Raw genomic sequence first — 22,289 nt, 5'->3', positions numbered from 1 at the left:
ATCGAACCTGTGTCCCCTGCATTGACAGGCAGATTCTTTTTTGCTTTTTTCCAACAAAAGGTTTCATATTTATTTCTGAGTTACACAGTGAACAGTGGTGAGGAAAGATCAAAAAAAGAGGAGAGGGCCATTCCATTTCTCCCATCAAACACAGGCAGCTGTTCCAGACACTAGTGATGTTCTGATACAGTAAGATGCAATTGACCTTGATAGCATACATGTGTGCCACCTCATATGTGAAGCTCCTTATAGACCCAGCTTGGTTCTTCTCCAATGTCTTTTCTTGGAGTTGTACCTGATTTTATTACCAGTTTTCATTCGAATCCATTGGGGAATGGGACGATTCTGCTTTTGTTTCTTGGCCAGGAATCGCTTGATCCTGAAAGTCTTGTGAGAAGACATGGCGAGGAGCAAATTCAACCACACATAGGATGGGGGATGAGAAAAGAGCAGCAGGCGGATTCTTAACCACTGTGCCACCAGGGAAGCCCTAGACATGAAAATTCCTTAATAAGAGTAAGCACCAAGTGAATGTTCGCAGCCATCAGTGCTAATCAACAATTAATTCTGGCCAGTGGGATGAAGGATTAATTTATCTTACGGTTACTTCTCTGTATTGTCTAAATCATTATTTTAAAAAATGAACATGTATTTCTTTTGGAAATAGAAAAAAAGTTATTTTAAAATATGCAAACCTTCAGGTAACAAGGCGATTCTAATTTTGTTTGAAACAACATCATCTTAGAACAAATTGAATGAATGTACTTAATGCCACTGAACTCCAAAATGGTTAAGGTGGTAAATTTTATGTGTATTTTACCACAATTTAAAAAAGCAACAATATCATCGTCATCAACAACAATAACAACTACCAAAAAATTCAACATCATCATCGTCAACAACAACAGCTCCAAAAAAATTTATAAGCAGAGTAGAAAGTTCGTAAGGTGTCCCTGGGACTATTAGCAGTGATGAGATGGGATTGTTTCCTGTCTTCTAGCTATGGCTTTAAAGTCTAGATTTCCTTCCGCGAACACTTCTTAGTTTTGCAACTAGTGAAGTTGCTCCTCTCGATGTTTTACTCAGAGCCCCGCTCCGGAGTCGAAGCTGCACGGTTGGAGTCCAGCCCCACTCCCGCCTCGGGGCCGACCCCAGCGAGCCTCAGTTTTCCTGTCTGGCAGCCGGGATGACAGCTCGCCCGGTTCCGCGCCCGGCCCCGCCCCGCGGCCCTGGGATTGGCTCGCGCGGAGCTCCCCCCAAACCCCCCGCGCCCGAGGCGGGGCCGAGCCTCTCCCGCCTGCCGGGCCCCAACCCGGAAATGCAGCTCGGAGGCGCCGGCGGGGCTGGCCAGGGCAGCGGCAGAGCGACGGCGAGTCTGGCCAATGGGCGCCGGCGGTGGCGGCGGCGTGGCGGAAGTCCCGCCTAGCGTCGCGCGGGGGCGGGGCGGCTCTGGGGGCGGCAGGCCGCGGGGCGGGCGCAGGATGCGGGCGGCCATTGCTGGGGCTCCGCTGCGGGGAGGAGGACGCTGAGGAGGCGCCGAGCCACGCAGCGCTGCGGGGGAGTCGCCGTGCAGGCGCGGGGCCCATGGCCAGGACCACCAGCCAGCTGGTGAGTGCGCGGCAGCCGCCCGGGTGCGCCGGCCCGTCACCCTGCCAAGCGCGGCGGTCGCCGGGGCCCGGCGGGGCGGCCCGCGGTCCCGGGGGCCGGGCGGCGCCTCACCTGCGGCGAGCGGCCGGACCTGGGACCCTGGGCGCCGTGGGGGCGCCGCTTGGCTGCTGCAGGAAGCCCTGGCCCGGGTGAGGCGGGCGCCGGCCCGGCGGGGGCGCTGACAGGCGCGCGGAGGGCGGGGGAGGCCGGGGAGGTGTCACCGGCCCGTCGCGGTGGAAGTGCTTGGAAAGTTTGTTTTCGGCGCGGCGCGGCCTGAGTCAGGCCTCCGGGGTTACCTTTCGTTCTTTCTGCAGAGGAACCGCCTCGGGCCTTCACCTGGGACGGGGTCCCAGTGCCTCCGCTCGCAGCGAAAGCGGGACGTGCGAGTTCTTGCTCGAAGCACCTGATGCTCGGGTCCCTCCGAATTCTCGGTTGGGGTGGAGTCTGATACACTCGATATGTTCCTTTCCCGGCCCGGTGGGGTGGGGTTTCGGTGCTTTTCATGCCTTGGGGCTCCGCTCCGGCACCGGCATTGGCGTGATGGGAAGCCTCCTCGAGGCCGGGCTTGAAACCACCACCGCGAGCAAGTGAGCCTGACCGGGCGGAGGGATTTTAGGGGGAAGGAAAGAGATAAAGCACTTGTTGGGTTAAATGTTTTGTTGCAAGTATCGTTAGTGTTTCTGTGTTTTCTCTCTGTTGCTAAAAGTATCCCTAGTGTTTTTATGTTTGCCCTCGGTTAAGTTCGGGAGTCTTGGGAAGATGGTTTAAGGATTTATACCTTGTATGCGAATGTGAAGAATGGAAGAATATCGAGACCGCTTGCAAAGTCTGGTTCAAAAGCCAAATCCCTTAAATGAGGGAAGACCCAAGAAATTTACATTACCCCTTATTTTCCACGGTAGCGGCTGTTAATCTTTCTGAGGGGTCATGGGCCCTTTTGAGAGTCTGACGCAAGATCTGAGTCCCCTCCTGAGAAAACGGCACGGCTTTACTGAATTTTGTAGTTACTTCAGGAGGCTCTTGATCCTTCTGGAGCTGGTCCATGGACTTGAGGTTGAGAACTCCGGTTTGTAGAGATGGGTGATACTCTGAAGTCTGAGAGGAGGAGGACCTGTTCAGTTGAGAAAAATGGTGAAAGGCCAAGGGATGCCTTTGACTCTTGCGACATGTGTGGCTGTACCGCGGGGTGCCTGGGCTAACGCGCAAAAACACGAGTTAGGCTGCTTGGCGGACCTCAGTGGCGGCTGGGGCTGACAGTGATCGTGGAAGTTTGTAAGACGAACTTTCACACAGTGATGCTGTTGCAGTACAAGGTGTGCGCTCTGATGGCGTACAGGGGAAGAGGAAAAGAGCATTTCGTGTCATAGTCTTGGAGGTTCCATGTGATGGACACTTGACATCTGGAGTTTCTTTGCAGAAGGCAGCTTTTTAGTACAAAAAGACTGGAATCCAGTGAGAAAAAATGAATTACAGAATACAGGATGGACCTCCCCATCAGGAAGTGAGAGGAACTAGGCTTTTGTGTTTTCATCAGCTACATTTGTCCACATGTATGTGAGAATATGCTGTATTTCCCGTCAGTAACGGCAAAGATGCCCCCAGTAGTGGATTTTTCATCTGGGGACAGATAGATTTGCACTGTTCAAGTGAGTTTGCACCTGGATTTTTAAGGTGGCACTTTAGGAGAGGCCCCGTCCCAATTACTTTCCCTCTTCTTTACATGTGTACAGCCAGCGGGGGAGCAGTATGAGTTGAGAAGTCTGGAAATGGCCCAGCCCAGTTTGGTACTACGGTGAGCCAGAGGCTGTCAGAACCATTTATTGAGCACTTACTTCAAGGCAGGCACTTTGCAAGATAGCTCACACTGTGTTGCTTGACTTCTGTCAAAAGTGTTGTGAGATAGGTGTCGCTCCCATTTTACAGGTGCAGAAACTTCAGCTTCCACAGTGCAGAGAGGTTAAGTACCCGCCTAATACATAGAGTGCAGTTTGAACCCATGTCTGAGTGATGGCAGAGGCCTGGGTGCCACCCTGCCCCTCCTGGGAGGGGCGCCCTGAGGGAGGGTCGCAGCCCTCTGTCTGGGGAAGTCCTCAGTACCACTGCCCAGGACGTCTTCCTGGGGGTTGTGCGTGTCCTCGGACTGCCGTGTGGGAGGCAGGAGGGACATCTTCTCGTGGAAGGACAGCACACTTAGCTATTTCTTTGGGCAGATGGCTGAACTCTGTGACCCCTGGAGCCTGTTTCAGCCTCACACTGTCAGAAAGCAGCTGTTTGGAAAGAGTCTCTGGTCCCTCCTTATTTGAGGGCTGATATTCTGAATGGGTGAGGTTTGGAATCCTTGCTTCTTAAAAAATTGTGCAACGATTTTGTTAAAGGTAAAACTGTTGATTAGGGAGAGTGGTTCCTTGCACACTCTAGGGTGGCTTTTGCAAGGGTGACTGCATCTGTGTGGGAAACCAGTGGGGAAGGCAGAGAACATGGAAAGAAGTGGGTTCTGATTTTCACACACCCTTTTGGGGAGCTTCTCATGTGGCCTCGTGCAGTGTGATGTATTTGTGACATCCCTACAGCACTTACTGAGCTGAGTCCAGAGGTGGCAAGGTGAGGTCCCTATACTAATAAAAGGTGGAAGTGTAGGTTTGTTCTACTCTTCTGACATGCGTTTTATAAGAAGGATCACAGCAGCAGCTTGTGGTGATATGGGACCTGAAAAGAGGCCTTGGGCAGCTCTTCAAAGCAGGACTTGGCCTCTAGGTTGCCCTTTTTTTTTTTTTTTAAGATATGTAAGGTATATTTATATAATGATAAGTGTAATGGAGAACATACTACAGGATAATGGGTTACAATGACGGAGGTGGGGGGTGGGGTGGACTGGCGGTGGCACTTGAGACTTGAGTCGGTATACACAGTCTAGGCTGCCTTTAGCACACGTTTGCGGAGGAGGAAAAGGCAGCTCCTGGGTGGGTCCCCCTCTTCAATCTGTGCCCTTGTCTGCTGAGCCACCTAACGCGGGGTTTGGGTGCACGTAGGGCAAGTGTGTAATGAACTGGGAAGCGCTGCAGAAATGAGGGGGCGAACAAAGTTGGTCCCTTCTGAGTTGATGGTGTGAGGAGATCCTCCACTGGCCCTACACTTTGTCCCTTCCTGAGAAGTATCTTCTGTGGAAATGGACTTTGATGGAATCCCACGTGATACTTCACTTCTGTGACTATGGAGCAAGGAGCCACTGCTGAGGAACACTTGATGCAGAAATGACTCCCTCAGCAGGTGTGAGGGTTGGGGCCAACGTGTGCTTGCTCTGCGCCTGCCCTTGTGATGACAGCTGGCCATAGGGGTGTGGAGCAGTTGTTTTGAAGGCAGGTTCAAAGGGCAGATCACCGGGGAGGAAGTGCTGGTGTGGAAACTGTAAGTTTTGGACATGTGTTGTTAAGGCCTTTTCAGTAGTGCATTCTTCCGTAACTGGATTGCATTGTTGTTCACTGTGATACCAAACCCTTTAAAAAAAATAACTTGAATATTGAGAACCAGTTGTGTATCCAGTCTCTAGATGAAACAACAGGCAGAGGGCATTTTCTCAAGAGCAGTGGGGGACATGTTCTGATGATGATGTCTTAGAGGAGAAAGGCCTGTTGGGTTCATGGTGGTTCTTGGGTGGGGGGGTCTGTTTTCTGTGCTCGACGCTGGTTGCATTTATATAGTTGCATGAAGTCTGCTTCCATCATCTTGGTCTAGAAAAGTTTCCTAATTTAAAATGGAATTTTATTATTTATTATTTGGCCACACCACATGGCATGCGGGATCTTAGTTCCCCGACCAGGGATTGAACCCGTGCCCCCTGTAGTGGAAGTGCAGAGTCTTAACCATTGGACCACCAGGGAAGTCCCTAAAATGGAATTTTTATCCCAAGAAATTCCAAGTTGTTTTGAATGTGTTAAGAGAGAGAGTTCATTATAAAGCGTTTACATTTGTGGGCTTCAGATCCCTTATCAGAGCAACTGATTCAGGTTTCTTTTTAAATAGTTGGATTACACATAGGCTCACAGAAGCGAGAACTGAACAGCACTGCAAACTCTGTGCGTGAAAAAGAGGGACAAATCTGACCTTAGCAGCTCATGACTGGGTGCATGGCCCACAGAAGAACAAACAAGTGTGGTTTCCATCTGTAATGTAGTTGAGGGACCTGATGAAGGTGGGCACATAGTTCCTGGTGGCCTGGTGACCTCCTCTATCCTACAGATAGGATTGTGTGCCCTCTGTACCAGCCACTTGCAGCCTTCGAAATATTTAAAGATGTGGTTTGAAGGTATGTCTGGAGGTCCCTGTCTTCCGCCTGTTTATGGAGCTGGTGGCAGGTCTGCCCACACTGGAGAGGGCTGATGAGAGGCTGTGTGTGTGTCTCTCTCGGCAGTATTTCGGGCAGAATTCATCCGGGTAAAAGCTTATTTAACAATGAATTCATTGTTAAAGTCTCATTCTTCAACCTGTTTTTCTTTTTTGGAATTAATTTTACTGCAGCAGGAGTTGTATCTCAAAATGACAGCCTAATATTGGATCCTGTCAAAGATGGTTGATAAGATTCGCTGGGAGGCTTGAAGTCGCTTGAAGTCGCATTGAAGTTCTCCTTAGTGCTTTGACCTGCAGTGGAAACCTGTGGGAAAAGGGGCTTGGAGTTAACTTTTCTATCTTCCCTCCCTGTTTCTGGAAGATTTGGGAAGACACGGGCAGCCGTGGACCTGGGAACTCTGCCCCGTCCAGGGGAAGAAGGTTTACCTTGCAGACCTTGCTCTTGCACCGGGTCTGAAATGCAGTCGGTTCTTGTGCTCGATGGTGGCGTGGCTGTGGACACCCTCCTGCAGTGAAGGAAGTAGTTATGTCTGGAGGGGGATGGCCGCACTGCGTGCTCATCACACACTGTCGCTTGTGGGGCTGAAAACATTGACACGCTTTCTTCCTAGTTTTCCCTTTCTTGTTGAGGAAGTGAGTTGCTGGTGGGGGTCCCCAAATTCCAATGCTCCTGTGACTTCCCCTGCTTTTCTTGGCTTGTCACTTAGCTCCTCCTCCGCGAGCGTCCCTCAGTTGCCCGTGCCATGTGGCCTCTCTTCCCAGCCTATAAAGCCCAGGACAGTGTCCAGGATGTTCTCGGCTGCCAGGTTCTCCTCTTTAGGCCCTTCCTCTTTGCCTGAAGAAATTCCCCTCAGTGGAAACACACTGGCCTCCCCACCCCCAGGCTGTGAAGCCTTTTCTGGCCAATCAGCTTCTTTGTGTCCCCTGCTACCGCCCTTTGGTCTGCATCAGCTTTTGTTATATATTCAATGTTCTGTTTCTCTAAAACAGGTTCTGTACCTTGTTATGTATATATCTTTCTAAACTTGGAGTCTAGATGGTTTCTGTTACTCTTTTTCACGCTTTCTCTTCATGGTTCTCATACCCGGCATATTTGTGACAAGCCTGTCTTACCATTTTTGCTATTTATTAACGAAGACATCTCTGAATCCTGCATGTGTATTCTGACTCCCTGTGTTCAGAGCTGTATGTGTTTGAGGGACGGAGGGTCTCATCATAAACTGTTTGTTGCTTAATATGAAAGCATTCCAAACTAGAAAGAAGTCCGATGGTTAAAAACATGGTCCCATGTACCATTTCTTCATTGTCTAAGGAAATATAATTCAAAAAGGGGATGGCTCTTTTTTCTCTATATATATTATACCACCTACCCTTTTACCACCTTTCAACCCTTGAAAGGTTGTATTTGAAAGCCATTGGTTCCTTTTTATACTACAGTCCTTCTTGGGAAGTTTTGGTGATCAAATGTCAGGTTAAATCTGGATTAGTAAGTGTTAGTGTCAGGCATATAGTATTCTGGGCTGAGGCTCTCCAAGTTGACACTGCTACCCTGCTGTGCCAACAGGCAGGGATGAGCCCTGCCATGGACCACTGTCCTCATGTGGTCAGACCCTGAGTATCTAACCTGTAGAAGAGCCAGCGTCGGCTTTGTGGACCCTGCAGGTGGGCCCTGAGGATCAGGATGACCCTAGCACATTCTCTGACCAGAAGCCAAGGTGCTTTCCCCTCATGACGGAAGCAGCCACCCTGCTCTGCGGTCCCTTTGGCACACCTCTCTTTGCTGCTTTGGGTAAGGTCAGAGACAGCTTTTCCCAGCTCTTGGCTTTGCTCTAATTTCTAAGAGCGTCCTGTCTTAAGAGGAGCACACGCTCTGTGGGTGTGTGCAGTGCCACAGCTGTGCCCCTGGCTGTGAGGGGCTCCACCTTCCTGAGATGGTTGTGCGGCTGGTGGTCCTGGGGGATCCCAACACTCAGTGTCTGAGAAGCCCACCTTGTCTTGGGTTTTCCTGCCATGCACCTGTGCACGGATATGGGGTGAACGAGTGTGAGTGAGAGAGCCACCAACCTAGGAGGAGGGCGGGAGTGGATGGGAACTTCAGACCTTAGTGTGTGCCAGCACTGGCCGTGAGCAGTGCTTCTCCTATGGGAAATGGTGGGAACAGCCCAGTCTTTGGGAAAATTGCCCGAATACTGGCTCTGCTCAGGCATGTTCTTAGGAAAGTCTGATCCGTAGCAGCTAGGCCCCGGGGAAGCAGGTAAGTTAGCAAGCCAGGAAGCTTGATAACTGCTCATTTCTGGGGTCCTGTCATTATTAACCGGCTTCCTTCCTAGAGGGTGAGCCCTTAGCCATTCTGCATTTTTCTGTCAGAGTGGCCTGTGGCTTAGCCTGGACTGGAGACTGAGAGAATAAACTGTTTCCTCAGCGCACAGTCTCAGAAGCTCAGCCCATACTACTCTCTTTTTCCATTGTTAACTCATTTTTTTCTTCCTGCAGTTTGGCATTTTTCTTTCATGGGTTTTTTTCATTGGTCAAAATTATAGTCTGCCGATTGTATGTACATAGTTGTTATTATCAGATAGACAGTTTTAAAATTGTGCATCTAAATATAGATTTTATTTGCGAATACATTTATTTTCATTCCTATAAAAACAAAACTCATACAATCTAAGTGCTTTTTTTTTTTTTTTTTTAAATCTTAGAAAACTCTTTTACCCAGAAGCACTGGCACTGAGCTTTGTGTTTCGGAGGGGGGTGGGTGGTGGGTGGTGGGTGGGTGAGGATGGTCAGGTGGTGAGTTAGGAGAATAGACATCAACAGAACAGGGCTCCATGCTCATGCCCTGAAGGAATCCTTGGGTGAAAAGGACCTGATGTGCAGCTTAGTGGGTGGGGGGCAGCCTACGTGCGTGCTCTCACCCCTCTGTGACTCCCTTAACCATGGCCCCGCTTCAGGGGCTGAGGGGAAATGGTTAGCAGTGCGGCCAGAAGGGAGGGCAGTGCCCTGCCAGGAGTGGGTGGCCGGCCTTTGTAGGGCTGCTGCAGTGAAGAACACAGAAGAACCTGGCCCCGGGGTGCACCGAGCAGGGGGGCTTTCCTGGCAGGGGCGGCCGGGAGGACAGGGGAGCAGGGAAGTGGCTGACCGTGGAGGAAGTTCAAGGAGGGAGTGCCGTTTTGTGTGCTGGGAAGACCAGGTAGCTGTGCTTGCCTAGTGCTTTCTCGGGGAGACCTGCTGTGCTTTCAAACACGGATGTCTTTTGGACAGTGCATGATGAAGGTGGTGGTATTTGGAAATTTATACTGAATTTATTCAGTGTCAGGTTTTTTCCCTTCCTTTCAAGTGTATTATTTTCCTTTAGTAGCCCTGTATTTTTCAAATTAGTATTCAGTATGGACTCTGAGTCAAGTTGTTTTTTGTTGTTGTTGTTTTTGTTTTTGGCCACGCTGCACTGCTTGCCTGAGCAGGGACGGAACCCGTGCCCCCTGCAGTGGAATTGCAGAGTCCTAACCACTGGACCACCAGAGAATTCCCCTGAGTCAGGTGTTTTAATGACACAGGATGTTTTCAGATCCTTTAAGTTTGCTTGAAGCTATCAAAATAGCCTCTAAACAAACTTATTTTTAAAATAAACTTGAGGGACTTCCCTGGTGGTCCAGTGGGTAAGACTCCACGCTCCCAATGCAGGAGGCCCGGTTTCGATCCCTGGTCAGGGAACTAGATCCTGCATGTCACAACTAAGAGTCTGCATGCTGCGACTAAACGCGCCGCAACGAAGATTGCGCGTGCCGCAACTACGACCTGGAGCAGCCAAAATAAATAAATATTAAAAAAATAAAATAAACTTGATTTTTGGAATAACTTTAGATACATAGAAAGGTTGCAAACACAACACAGAATTCCCATAATACCCATCATCCCACTTCCCCAATGTTAACATCTATACAACCCTGCCACATCTGTCAAAACTAAGACTTCAACATTGGTGCCACACTATTTACTGTACTGCAAACCTATTGGGATTTCCTCAGTTTCCCCCCAATGTCCTCTTCTGTTGCAGGGTCCCATCCAGGGTACCACATTGCATTTGGTTGTCGGGTCTCCTTGGTCTCCTCTGCTCTATGACAGTTTCTCAGTCTTTCCTTGTTTGTCATGAACTTGATGCTTTTGAAGAGTACTGGTCAGGTATTTCATAGACTGTCCCTCAGTTTGGGTTTGTCTGATGTCTTTTGTTGATGAAACTGGGGTTATGGACTCAGGAAGAATCCCAAGGAAGTTGGGTGCCCCTAGTGCATGTATCAGGAGTGCCTGATGTCCACATGACTTATCACTGGAAAGATGAAACAAGATTAGTTCTGATTGACTGGAATTAGGCCTATGGCCCTGCTCTGCTCTCTGATACTTGTTGTTTGTGTGTCATAGGATGACCACAGTATTTTTATTTTGGGAGGGACCTTCATGCTTACTCAGTTGGATCCTTCTGGTTTCCAGATGAAGACACTTGGGACTTGGTGGGCTTCTGACTTATGTACCAGGTCAGAGCTGGCATGGGGTCCAGGTGCCTGCCTGCTCTGGCCCCTTTATGCAGGCATGGACGCCCCCAGGACACTGTGCAGGTTCAGAGATGTCCCCAGGTGCCGAGTGAACCTGAACCCACTGATAGAAACGCTTTCTAATCGGGGAAGGCCCGTGACCCTCCGGAGTATTTGGAAGCTGCTATTTGTGATCTAATTAGCATTTGCCGTGATCTGCTCAGGTCCTGTGTGCTCAGTCTCTTTGTGCTTTCTTTGCTGGTAGGAGGATAGATCTGTATCACCTGGTCCTTGTGAAAGTAGGTGGTTAGCTTTGGTATGTTCTCTAGCTTTTTTTCTTTCAAGTGAAGCTATGGTGTTGTTTACTGTCTAAAGGTCTTGAGTCACGGCCTGACTTGTGGGCTGTTACTTTGAGACTTTTAGATTGAAACAAGCACAGAGTTTGGAGTTTCTTCTAGCCCAGAACTCTGAAGATAGGCATATTCAGGAAAGTCATGAGTTTGGTTTGTTTTCCCACCCATCTATGGATTTGCCCCTCCAACGTCGTTTCCATATGACCACAGCAAAAACAAGACAGTTATGAAGGTAGGAATTTGTGGGAAGAAAGAGCAGGGCACTGATAAAAGGGCAAAGCACTATGAAGAAAATGACGGAGAGGCCTGAAGGCATTGAAGTCCCTCCCTAGGACTCTAGGAGTCTGGAGGCTGTTTACATGTTTGGGGTTGGCTAAGAGAAGGTGAAATAGAGACTGGACTGGCCTGGCCTGCTCTTCTTTCCTTCCTCCTCCTCTCTTTGTTTCTGGTAACTGAACTCTTAAGTTGGTGATTGGTGGAGGTGTGGATGAATGTCATGCTAGACAAAATAGATCTTTCTCTGCACACTGATGATGTTGTGAAGCTCTTCTGTGGGAGTTAGCGGTTAACAGTGGGACAAAGTCTCTCTCTGTCTCAGTTGGCCATTATTGTTCCCAATAAGAAACTTGTTATCCAGAATTTGCAGATAAAGGCCCAGGAAAGGAAAGCATCTGTTAAAGGAGCCTTTTCAGGTGTCAGGATAGGCATTCTTAGTTAGAAATAAGCTGGGTCTCTCTCCTTCCGTTGCAAAACCATGTAAGTTTACACTGCTGGAAGGGTGTTCCTGCCAGATGATGTTGATATGTATGGCCAGTGGCATTCTGGGGGCTGGTTTGTCTTTCTCCTATTTCAAAGAGAGAGGAGCTTCAGAGGATTAAAAAACAAAAGTCTGACCACATTAATCTGGCTTTTTTTTTTTAAAAAAACAGGATAATCTGTTAGGGTGATTAGAACAGTTATCCATATCACTGTGGTTGTATGTTTATGTGTGGGAAACACCAATGGAGGGTAAACAAAATCTAGGGCATTTTAAGGAAGTTCCAACAGGTCCGTTTGCTGCTCTCAAGGATCATGCACCTTGCTGGGGGAGGGGCACAAGCTGTTGGCCGGCAAGGACAGATTACAGTGCAGTCCCCACTGAGGTTGAAGGACACAGGAGGAGGAGAGGGCATGGCTGGTGGGTCAGTGTCAGCAAGGGGAACATAACGGGGCTGCTGAGGATCCCCAGCGCAGGAGAGGGGAAGGGGGGGCGGGACGGGAGGGGTTGGGAGGGCTGGAACCCTAGAGAACGGTTCTCATTTCATTGGAAGTGCCCATGTGCTCTAGATTTTATTTCAGCCCTTGACCTTTCAGTCTTGGAGGCTGAGGGAGGTTTCCTTTAAGGAGCCGGGGTTGGAAGCTGGAGAGTGGGAAAGAGGAGCCCCAGGGTTCAGCTCCTCTGAGTAGAAGGGGAAACAGCTCAGTACCTGCTGGCCTCACCACATCACCTAACTTTCAAGATAAATTGCTTTGGATCAAGTTAGGTATCACTCAGATTCACAAACTAGATTGCAGGGGAAAAACGTTTGCTGAATGAGTTTAATTCCCAAGGAAAGATTCATATTTAAGTGGTATATAATTAATGTGACTTGAGCTTAGAAATTCAGTTTTTCTTAGTTGGCAAGTTTAATATGTTAAATTATTTTAGTAAAACAGAAGGCGAGAGCTTGTTGATATTATTGTTTTCTGACTAATAATAGATTTTACTGAAAACCTTTTTCACTAAAGCTTTTAATGCATATTCTTTCTAGATTTCATCCAAGTTATTTGGCTGTGAAACAGAATCTTAAGTATATGGATTGGACTGTCTTTGAATTGCTTCTGTTTTTCTGATACTGCTCTAGGATGACAGGCTTTAAAAGCAGAAATAGGATTTCCACACTGGGCCCCCAGTGGTAGTTAATGATTTCTTCCTCACACATAGGATCTGTATCTAAAAGATATTAATTTATTCATCTACTTATTAGCAAATACTTTTTATACATCGCACGTCTTTTCTGGATGAATTAACTGATGGACCTGGAAGGAAGTGCAGAAGGTCTCTGGGCCCCACGTGGTGTTACCAGTGTCTATTGAGGACTTAGTGGCCCCTGTGGTCGGTGCGCTGTTGATAAGGTCCCTCAGAGGCCTTCACTGCCTGGAGCCCCTGTGCTGCATCTGCTGACCCTCCTAGGTCAAATTTCATCCCTTGCAGCCATCAAGGTTAATAGGTACTGGGAACCAACTGGAAGATCTATCTTTTCTTCACCCAGGGGTCATCGTTTCCTTTCTGTATTTAAAAAAAAAAAATCAAATTGGGACCCTGACCGTGTATCTGAGACAGCTTTGTCTCCTGCTGTTTTTCACTGAGTGTTTTGCATGAGCCACTTCCAGTGGCTGTGTAGTACTCCTCTCTGTGGGTCAACCATGAGTAGCCATTGTCCTGTTGTGGACGTTTACACTGGCCATTTCCAGCTGTTGGGAGTAATTTCTTTCTTTCTTTTTTTTTTTTTCTCGGTACACGGGCCTCTCACTGTTGTGGCCTCTCCTGCTGCAGAGCACAGGCTCTGGACGCGCAGACTCAGCAGCCATGGCTCACGGGCCCAGCCGCTCCGCGGCATGTGGGATCTTCCCGGACCGGGGCACGAACCCGTGTCCCCTGCATCGGCAGGCGGACTCTAAACCACTGCGCCACCAGGGAAGCCCGGAGTACTTTCTTAATGAATGTTTTCATAATATAAATCTTAGTATGAATTTGACTGAACTAGATTCAGTGTAGCAGAAATTGGCAAGTCAGAAGGACTTGAGCCTAAGATGTGATATGGAAGTGGTTACTGAATGCTTCCCAGGAAGGTCCTGCCAATTTGGGACCCTACTTTCTTGTTCCCTGGGTCACATGGAGTATCAGCATCAGACATACCCTCTACCAGCTGGGGAGGGTTGAGAGCGAGTTTGAATCTGGCTTCACTGTTGGGCTTTTGACTTTGGACAGGGACCTGATCTGTGCCTCAGTGCCTCCATCTGTAAAAAGGGATGCCAGTGGTCCTTACCCCCAAGAGTTGTTTTGAGGACTGTGATAATATGTGTGAAATGCTCAGAAGTGTGCGTGACAACAACAAGTGGTTAATAAAAGTTATTTTTAGAAGTAGAGAAAAATGGCAGTTCATTAAGTCCTTTTAAGCAATATTATTTACAGTTGTATCTATAAGGGGTGTATATTGAGAATTTAAAACAAACTTGCATGTGCCACCACCCTGTTTTAAACGTAGGATTTTACTAGGCTCTTAGAAGCCCTCTGAATGGTTCTGCTGATTGTAATCTCCTCCCTTCCAACCCAGAAGTCACCTGCATCCTGATGTTCATGTTAATCAAGTTAATGGCATGTAAAGTATACCTTTATGCAGTTCCAAAGTATCCAAGGAAGTTAGAAGAGCAAAGAAATCCTGTATTTCAGTGTTTCATAGTATGTTTGTGGTATGCACAAAGTTAATGTTGAAGGTACAGGTTTATTAGCAAAATTCAGACATTGTTTACTGAGTCTTGGGGTCTGTTAAGCCTGTGTACTAGACTTTAGGCGGCTGGCAGCTGTGACCTTGTGTTCTTCCACCTGCCTTTCGTTGGGTGAGAGGCTCCAAGGGGCTGCAGAAGAGAGTGGGAGGACAGATTAAGTGGTCACCCTCGGGGATCACCCACTAGACGCTTCTCCGTCTCCTGGTGCACTTTCTCCAAGCTGCTCCATGGAACAATAGAAAGTCTTACTCGGGTTTTCATTTAAATCCAGTCAGCCATCCACCTGGAGCTCCTAAGTGTAGTTCCATGCTGGTTAGGATGAGCTGCATTTTGCTATGTGTCGAGTTGCACAAGAGCATTGGTGACCATTTGTGTCATGTGGGCCAGCCTCCCGGTCTGCCTGTGGTTGAAGGCTAATGTGGGTGGAGCATGTGGCGTGGTCTGTGTTACAAGCGCCCATGCCCCGCAATCCCCTCCCACCACTTTAGGCAGTAGCCATGCCTGGTCTGCCCTGTGAACACAAGACAGATGTATTTCACAAAGTGACTTTGAGCTCCTGTCTGTTGTGGGCACCCAGCAGCCCTCAAGGGGTGGGTCAGTGTTATACACCTCACTTCACAGAATAGTAAATTACGGCTCAGAGAGAGTGTGGCTTACGCGTAGTTACCCATGATTTCAGCTAAGTCACCTTGGGTCCTCGATTTTGCTCCTTCACTCTAGTTCTTCATGGTAGAGGTCTGGGGTTTGGGGAAGGTGGCAGTGGTTGCTGTCCCTGCCTCTGCCAGGTTTTCTGTGCTGGGCCTAGCTTTGTGGACTTTCTTGAGGTGAGAGAAGGTTCTTACCAGAATGTTCTTTGCCAGTGAGCACGACTGACTTGAGAGCAGTGTCCCTTTGGGGATGAGCTGGTCGGATTTTATGGCAGTCTACCACCCCCCTTTATGCAGGGGCCTAGAGGGAGGTGTTCCTCTGTGCGGTGTGTTGGCTGTACCAGTCGAGGGCCTTTCACAGCACACTCTGCCCAGGCAGCATTTAAAGGCAGCTTAGCCTTTTGAGTTTGAGATCCTTTCTCTTGCTGGCTGGAGTCTTAAGCTGCATGACAGCATCTTGACCATAGAAGGCCCTGATTTTGATCTTGATTCCTCTCCCAGTGTGTTAGGGAGCCCAGCCTTCCTGTATCATTTTGTCTGCCTCACAGTTAGAATTGGGCCTCCTAATTCAGTATATAGTTAATTCAGTTTACTCACAGATAAATATAGTATGTGGAAGGGGGATGGGCTTCATTTTGGTCTTGAAGAGCTTATTTTATCATCTGATGACCCTTGGTTGGGAAAACCTCTGTGTGTGTGTGTGTGTGTGTGTGTGTGTGTGTGTGTGTGTGTGTTTGTCTTCTGTGTTATTTAATCATAAAACTGCTTATAGGGGCTTCCCTGGTGGCGCAGTGGTTAAGAATCCACCTGCCAATGCAGGGGACATGGGTTCAAGCCCTGGTCTGGGAAGATCCCACATGCCGCAAAGCAACTAAGCCCGTGCTCCACAGCTACTGAGCCTGTGCTCTAGAGCCTGTGAGCCACAACTACTGAGCCCTCATGCCACAACTACTGAAGCCAGCGCGCCTAGAGCCCGTGCTCTGCAACAGAAGAAGCCACCACAATGAGAAGCCCGTGCACCGCAACGAAGGGTAGCCCCCGCTCCCCACAACTAGAGAAAGCCCAAGCAGAGCAACGAAGACCTAACATAGCCAAAAATAAATAAATAAAGTAAATAAATTTATTAAAAAACAAACAAACCAAACCAACTGTTTATAGCGTGCTCCCTTGGAGTCAGCTTGAGTGCTTTGTATAGATTAACTCATTAAATCCTCACAGCAAGCCTGGAAGGTCCTGTCCTCCTTATCCCTGACTATTAGGTGAAGTCTGAGCCACAGAGAGGTGACATAGTGTGTTCAAGGTCAGATGGCCGGTCAGGAGCAGAGCTGGGGTCCCAACCTGGCAGAGTACGAGTTCTCACAGTTTGGTGGTAACTTCTGTACTTGTACCTGTAACTTGTTTGTGGGAGGCAGCAGCTATTCATATGCAAAAGGTTTGGACAGTTTAGTAACTAATGATTAAGCATTTGCAGCTATTTATTCTTGTGACGTCAGATTCTTCCTCAGCAGGTTTGTAGGTAGAAATTTTAAACTCTTAAGAACCAAGACATGTTTAAAGCATCTAGTTGCAATTGCTCAAATACAGGGTGTGTAGGCCCCCAGGTTTGAATCCTTGGCTCTGGTGCGGAATGACAGGCTCCCTCCTCAGGATGAAAGACTGTTTCTCATCACACCAACCCTGAGTCTAGCTTCAAACTCCCAAGCTTGTTCTTCATATGAAATCCTTGCTTAATTTGCACTTTATCCTTTCTAAAGAGATAAAGACATAAAGAAAGATCCAGAGGGATCTGAGGAACATCAGTCAGCCCTTTTTCCCTGAAGTCAACTCCTCTGCTTCCTGGTGCTGACTCAGGGGCTGTTTGCTGTTTTCTTTTCTCCTTCTAGTCCCTAGGGCTCAAGTAAGATTGGGCTCCTGGTATCTGTTAGTAGAATGAATAGATAAATCACTTTTCATTGTAAAGTGTTTCAAACTATATTTCATAACAGAGGAGGAGAAACCATGAGTCTTCCATCCTAACACAACCTCTCTGAACCATTTTGGAGAAGAAATCATCTCTTCAGCTGAACCCTATCCCATGTTTAGACACAGCAGGAGCCTTGGGAAGCCACCCAGGCCACTGGCTGTGGCTGCTCCCCTACACACTTGCAGTGCCTTCTGAAACCTGCTGAGTTGTGTCCTCTCTCCACTTCCTCATCTGACCCTCGTAATACTGTCTTGCCACCAGGTAATTAAGGTCTGAGGTGCGCTTTACAAATATATGACTATGTATTTTAAAAATAAGCTTCCATTTACCTGGCAGTAAACCTAAGGGTTAGTGAAGTTGTTGTCTGCAGCTTTGGAAGAGGTGAGGTGTCTAGTATAGGAGACTTGACGGAGGTAGAAAAGAAATCTGTGGGTCATTGTTTTCCTTTGCCCCAAATTCATTTGCATTTTAATCTATTTGTCAGTCAAATATTTGTCACAGGGCTTCCCTGGTGGCGCAGTGGTTGATAATCCACCTGCCAGTGCAGGGGACACGGGTTCGAGCCCTGGTCCGGGAAGATCCCACATGCCGCAGAGCAACTAAGCCCATGAGCCACAACTATTGAGCCTGCACTCTAGAGCCATCGAGGCACAACTACTGAGGCCTGCATGCCTAGAGCCCGTGCTCTGCAACAAGAGGAGCCACCGCAATGAGAAGCCCGCGCAGCATAACGAAGAGTAGCCCCTGCTCGCCACAGCTAGAGAGAAGCCCACATGCAGCAACGAAGACCCAACGCAGCCAAAAATAGAAATAAATCAATAAATAAATTTATTTAAAAAATATATATATATATTTGTCACATTTAGCAGTTTTGAATGTTGGATACTGGATATTTTGATGTTCATATTTTCCTAAGCTCTCTAGTGGTTGAGCAATGTATTGCATAGTTAAATTGAACCTTGATGTGTTTTTGGTGGATACGAAAATGTAAGTCCATCGCAAATTAATTTTCCCTTGAGAGTTTCTACCTCTAAGAGAAGACTGCTGAACTTAACACTCAAAAAGTCAAAGAAGTTGAAAATCCTAAGTTTTTATATACAAATTGTTGTGAAACCAGTTGAAGTCTACAGAAAACGCCCAGTTTATGGACAGTATTTTTACAAGTTCATTTGGAAGTCAGTTGTTTAAGACTTGGGCTTGTCTTCCTGACAGAGATGCTCTTGCAGAAGGGTGTCGTGGTCCTGCTCTGGGGAGGCTGTGAGCACACAGGCGCCCTCCTGCTTACTCAGTCACGTGACACGGTGACAGGTGCAGGACGAGGTGCATGTTGAGTGCAGTTAGGGGGGTGTGACCCACTTTTCCAGAGACATCCCAGGTGTTGGATGTTCGTGGCGCTGGTTTTCCTGGCCAAGTTCAGTTGAGAACAGCCGTCCGTCCTTGTTCACAGTAGAGCTGAGCCACAGACATGGCTCCCACTTCATGCAGTTATGGAAGCTTGTTCTGACAGCCACACAGGAAGCAGGAGAGAGGAGCACAGGAGGAGTCCTGTCCTGTGGGGGGATTTAAAGGATGCTGGTACTGGGAAGTGGGGGAGAAAGGGTGGGGGTTGGGGCCTGGCCTGGTCAGTGCGAGGCCTTGGCCACAGGGAGCTACTGGTGTGAAGCTGTTGGTGAGGCAGGCTGCAGCTCCCAGCCTTCTCTTGGGTGTGAGGTGCTTGCATTTGGGGTGCACCTGTGTGTGTAGGAAAGGCCAGCAGTCATGACTTGTGGTGACACAGTGCCTACAGGACCAGGTAGAGAGCTGTGTTCTTGAGAACTTGTGACCAGCTCCATTTTATTAGGGAGGGCGAGGATGGGGGACAGGGTACTGTTGCTTTAAATTTCTCCAGAGACTTAAATTTCAGAAGCTGTTGAGGAACCAGATTGTATTTACTTACCATAATTTTGGGTCACCAAATGGGTGGTAAGCTGATTGGGCTGTGCTGGGAGGGAGTGACTCTCCCAGGGCCCTGGGTTGCCTGGGCACACAGGGCTGCACTGCCTCTGCAGGGCCCCGGGCTGGAGGGCTGGAAGGAGCTCCTCGGGAGCCTGACCCCCGCCTCCACCCCTGGGCCACCGTATAGTGAGTGTCCTCCAGATCATGGCAGACCGTCTCAGAGTGCTGTTTATGCAGCTTAATTACCACCTCAAATGTGAAAAAAAATCAGCCCTTTAGAATAATAGCTGTAGTACAAATAAGCATTTGGGCTTTTCACACTGGAAGAGGGCTTTTTTCGTAGGTTTTTCATTTTATAATTGATGCTTTTAAAGTGCTTTAAAAGGTAATATTTCGACCATCATTTTAACTGCAGAAGTGAAACTGTTCATTAAAACATACCCATGCCAGCGACTTATGACTGCAGGAAGAGAAAGCATGAGCACAGAGTTGTCACTATGAACATCTCTCCATCAGTGAGGGCCCATGAGAGCTGGTCCTGCACTGAGGTACTTGGCTGGCGTGCTATGGCCGAGGCAGGAAGGAAATTGCGGAATTCCATGAAGGAGAAAGGCTGCCATGACAAGTCCCTGTGTCATCATGCCCATAAAGCTGGAGCAGAGCAGATGCTGCTGTGGCGCTTCCAGAGCGGCAGTGGTCTGGTGTTCAGCATCTTCAGCCCAGGTCTGATGAGGGACAGTACAGCCAGGGTTAGGCTGGCATCAGACTCTGGTTCAGGAGGCACCAGGACTCTTATGGCAAGTCCCATTGCTCAGGCTTCCACCCTTGTGGTTTGAGGTGCCCAGAAGTGACCCCAGGAGGAGTGTTTCAGGGACCCTGAGGTCCTGCCTGGCATCCAGAGGTTTTGTCTGGAGGTGGCCCGTCCAGAGGGCCAAGCTGGACTGTTGTGAGTCTAGAGCTGCTCCTGCCTTTGGGCCTTCTCATTGCCCAGTCCTCTCCTGGGAAGGCGTTCCCCACCTCCTTGGGTCTTTGTTCAGATGTCACCTTCCTAGTAAGGGTTTCTCTGATTATTTAAATTTGTACCACTCCCATCTTCCTTCCCTGCTGTATTTTTCTCACAGTTATTTATCACCATTTGGCACACTGTGTATTTTACCTGGCTTTTGTTTTTTGTGGGGAGTCTGTCTGCTCCTACTAGAATGTGGGCTTCTTGAGGGCATGGGCTCAGTTTTGTTTTTTGCTGTATCTTCAGTGCCTAGAACAGTGCATGGCACATAGTAGGTGCTCAGTGAATATTTGTTGATGAAGTGGATAAAACAGCGTGGTCTTGAGGGTACTACTGCATTTACCTTAAATCACTGAAGCTGCTATGAAGTGCTGGTGGTGGCCCTGCCGTTTCTCATAAAGCATGTGGTGGAAAAGCAGATATGTGTGTATGTCTGTCCGTATTACATCATCTGTTATTGCCATTTCAAAAATCCGGAGTTCATTCTACACTTCACTTGGATGTTGATTTCAGAATGACTGGTTTTTCCTTCTGACTCATAAAGGCTGCTGAATCTGAATTTTGAATCTGAAACATTAGGGGAAAGTGAAATTTTGAAATGCGTGATGCATGATTAGCTATTATTATATTTCATATTTTGTATGTGAGTATTCCCCTTCCTGCCACTGCAGCACATCTAAGCCGCTGTCACCCTCCCCTGGACCTGCTGCAGCCCTCTGACCGCTCCCCCCCACCCCCCCAGCACCCTCTGCCAGCCCCTCCCCAACCTACGCTCCGGCCTCACAGCACTCATCCACTTCTGCCATGGCTGCCCTCACAGCTTTCATCTGCTAGTTCTGTAAATGATATTGGGTCTGTCACTGTGTTGGGATGTAGCTTCCTAGGGGTAGGGACCATGCCTGCCTTACAGCGAAGTCCCTGGACCTTCGCTAGCACAGCGGCCATGTTTGTTGAGTAACTGGGTTAAAAATGTGGTTAATTTACCTTTTTTGAGAAACACTGATGAGCAAAATGAGTGCATGTATTTTTATGACATAACAGAAAAGCATGGCTTTGGAGAATAGGGTGTACTTAACAGAAGTCACTCCACATCTAGTCACTCCAGAGCTGTCTGCGCTAGTGAGTTAAAGGTCTTGGCGCTCTCCTTGACCCTCCTGGGACTGTGTGCACTGCGCTGCGGGATGCACTATAAGCTGTGGCAAACAGCAAAATATGCCTGCTGTGTGTGGGGGGATGAAGGGGCGGAGAGGTTCCTGGGGGCAGTGGTGGAGTCCTGGGCATTTGAGGTGGAGGGGGATGGTGGTTGTGCTCTGGGGGTGAGGCCGGCAGGTGTATGTGTGTAGACATACAACATCCTCTTCCTGCCCCCTCTCAGCCTGGCCCCAGGGTCATGTTTCCACCTGCCAGCGTCTCCAGAGCACACACTCTGTTTCTCTCCTCTGACTGTAGTCAAGCCTTTTACTTCAGTGCCCACCAAACTGAAGCGGGCGTGGTTTAGCTTAGGCTCCAGAACATTCTGCACCTGTCCAGAGCATGCTGACAGTTTCAGCCAGCTACCAATGACAGAGAAAGACGGCTTACTAGTTTATGTTAATTTATACTGTTATGTTTAACATAAACATAACTAGGTTATGTTTAACATAAACATAACTAGGTTATGTTAATTTATAAGGTGGCATGTATCCCTTAAAGAGAGGCTTATCAGCCGCCTTCATACCTCTCATTGAAGTTGTGCTTTTGGGCTGGATGAACTTGCCAGGCATCTTGTAAAAGTAAGAGTTGGCATCAGGTGCATTAATGTTTACAGGTGGGAAAATCCTGTGCTCCAACCTTTACCGTGTGACAGGTTCTGGGAAGTATACAGGTAGCCTGGGCATCTTCCGTGGCGCTTATCATGGACGGGTGTCAGGGAGGACGTGAGCAGGTTTTATCCAGCACGATTTTCTACCTCCTACCTTGTCATTGCCCAGCCAGATGCTGCTCGGTGTCATAGGTCTGGAGGCAGGTCCAGCTCTGTTGACACAGCATGTTGATTTTCAGCGCACCTCGTGGTTGATTTCTGCATGTCTACCAGAAATGGGCAGAGTTGCGAGTTGAGGGCTGCCGCCTGGTTGGTACCTGTGTGTGGGGTTGGCCCAGCTGAGGTCAGGAGCAAACCTGTATTTTCTAAGGGACAGTGCTCTCCTTTGAGGACCTGTTCTGGAGACCTTTTTTTTTTTTTTTTTTCTTTAAATAACCATAGAAACTACTTTGATGAAAAGGAAAGAAAGCTCTCAGAAACATGTACTTGTCAACGAGTGTTTCATTAGACTTACCTTTCACTGTCTTTGGAGACCACTC

At 48.4% G+C, this 22,289-nt stretch overlaps 2 protein-coding genes across 6 annotated transcripts in view; one reads left to right on the top strand and one right to left on the bottom strand.

Moving 5' to 3' along the window:
• Window positions 1-225: 225 nt before the first annotated feature.
• LOC109548521 (large ribosomal subunit protein eL39-like) lies at window positions 226-440 on the bottom strand. The gene has a single exon (XM_033839616.2). It carries the CDS (start codon window positions 400-402, stop codon window positions 247-249), a length of 156 nt encoding a protein of 51 aa, XP_033695507.1. The 5' UTR covers window positions 403-440; the 3' UTR covers window positions 226-246.
• Window positions 441-1,449: 1,009 nt separating this feature from the next.
• Window positions 1,450-22,289, top strand: part of PDPK1 (3-phosphoinositide dependent protein kinase 1) — a 71,706-nt gene continuing 50,866 nt past the window's right edge. For 3 of the 5 annotated variants that reach the window (XR_004522044.2, XM_033839610.2, XM_073792410.1), the window contains exon 1: window positions 1,450-1,608. Coding sequence is in view for 4 of the 5 variants with exons in the window: in XM_033839610.2 (XP_033695501.1) it covers window positions 1,585-1,608 (24 nt within the window). In the remaining variant the exon portion in view is untranslated. The remainder of the gene's footprint in view (window positions 1,609-22,289) is intronic. The other 2 variants (XM_019926292.2, XM_019926096.2) reach the window with 2 other exon arrangements.

This window comes from Tursiops truncatus, chromosome 15 (assembly GCF_011762595.2).
Source record: "Tursiops truncatus isolate mTurTru1 chromosome 15, mTurTru1.mat.Y, whole genome shotgun sequence".
NCBI lineage: Eukaryota > Metazoa > Chordata > Mammalia > Artiodactyla > Delphinidae > Tursiops > Tursiops truncatus.
This window is presented reverse-complemented; position numbering and strand designations above follow the sequence as displayed.

What these genes read in the sequence shown, in the direction of transcription:
- LOC109548521 (XM_033839616.2), bottom strand. Translation starts at nt 402, where the DNA reads ATGTCTTCTCACAAGACTTTCAGGATCAAGCGATTCCTGGCCAAGAAA.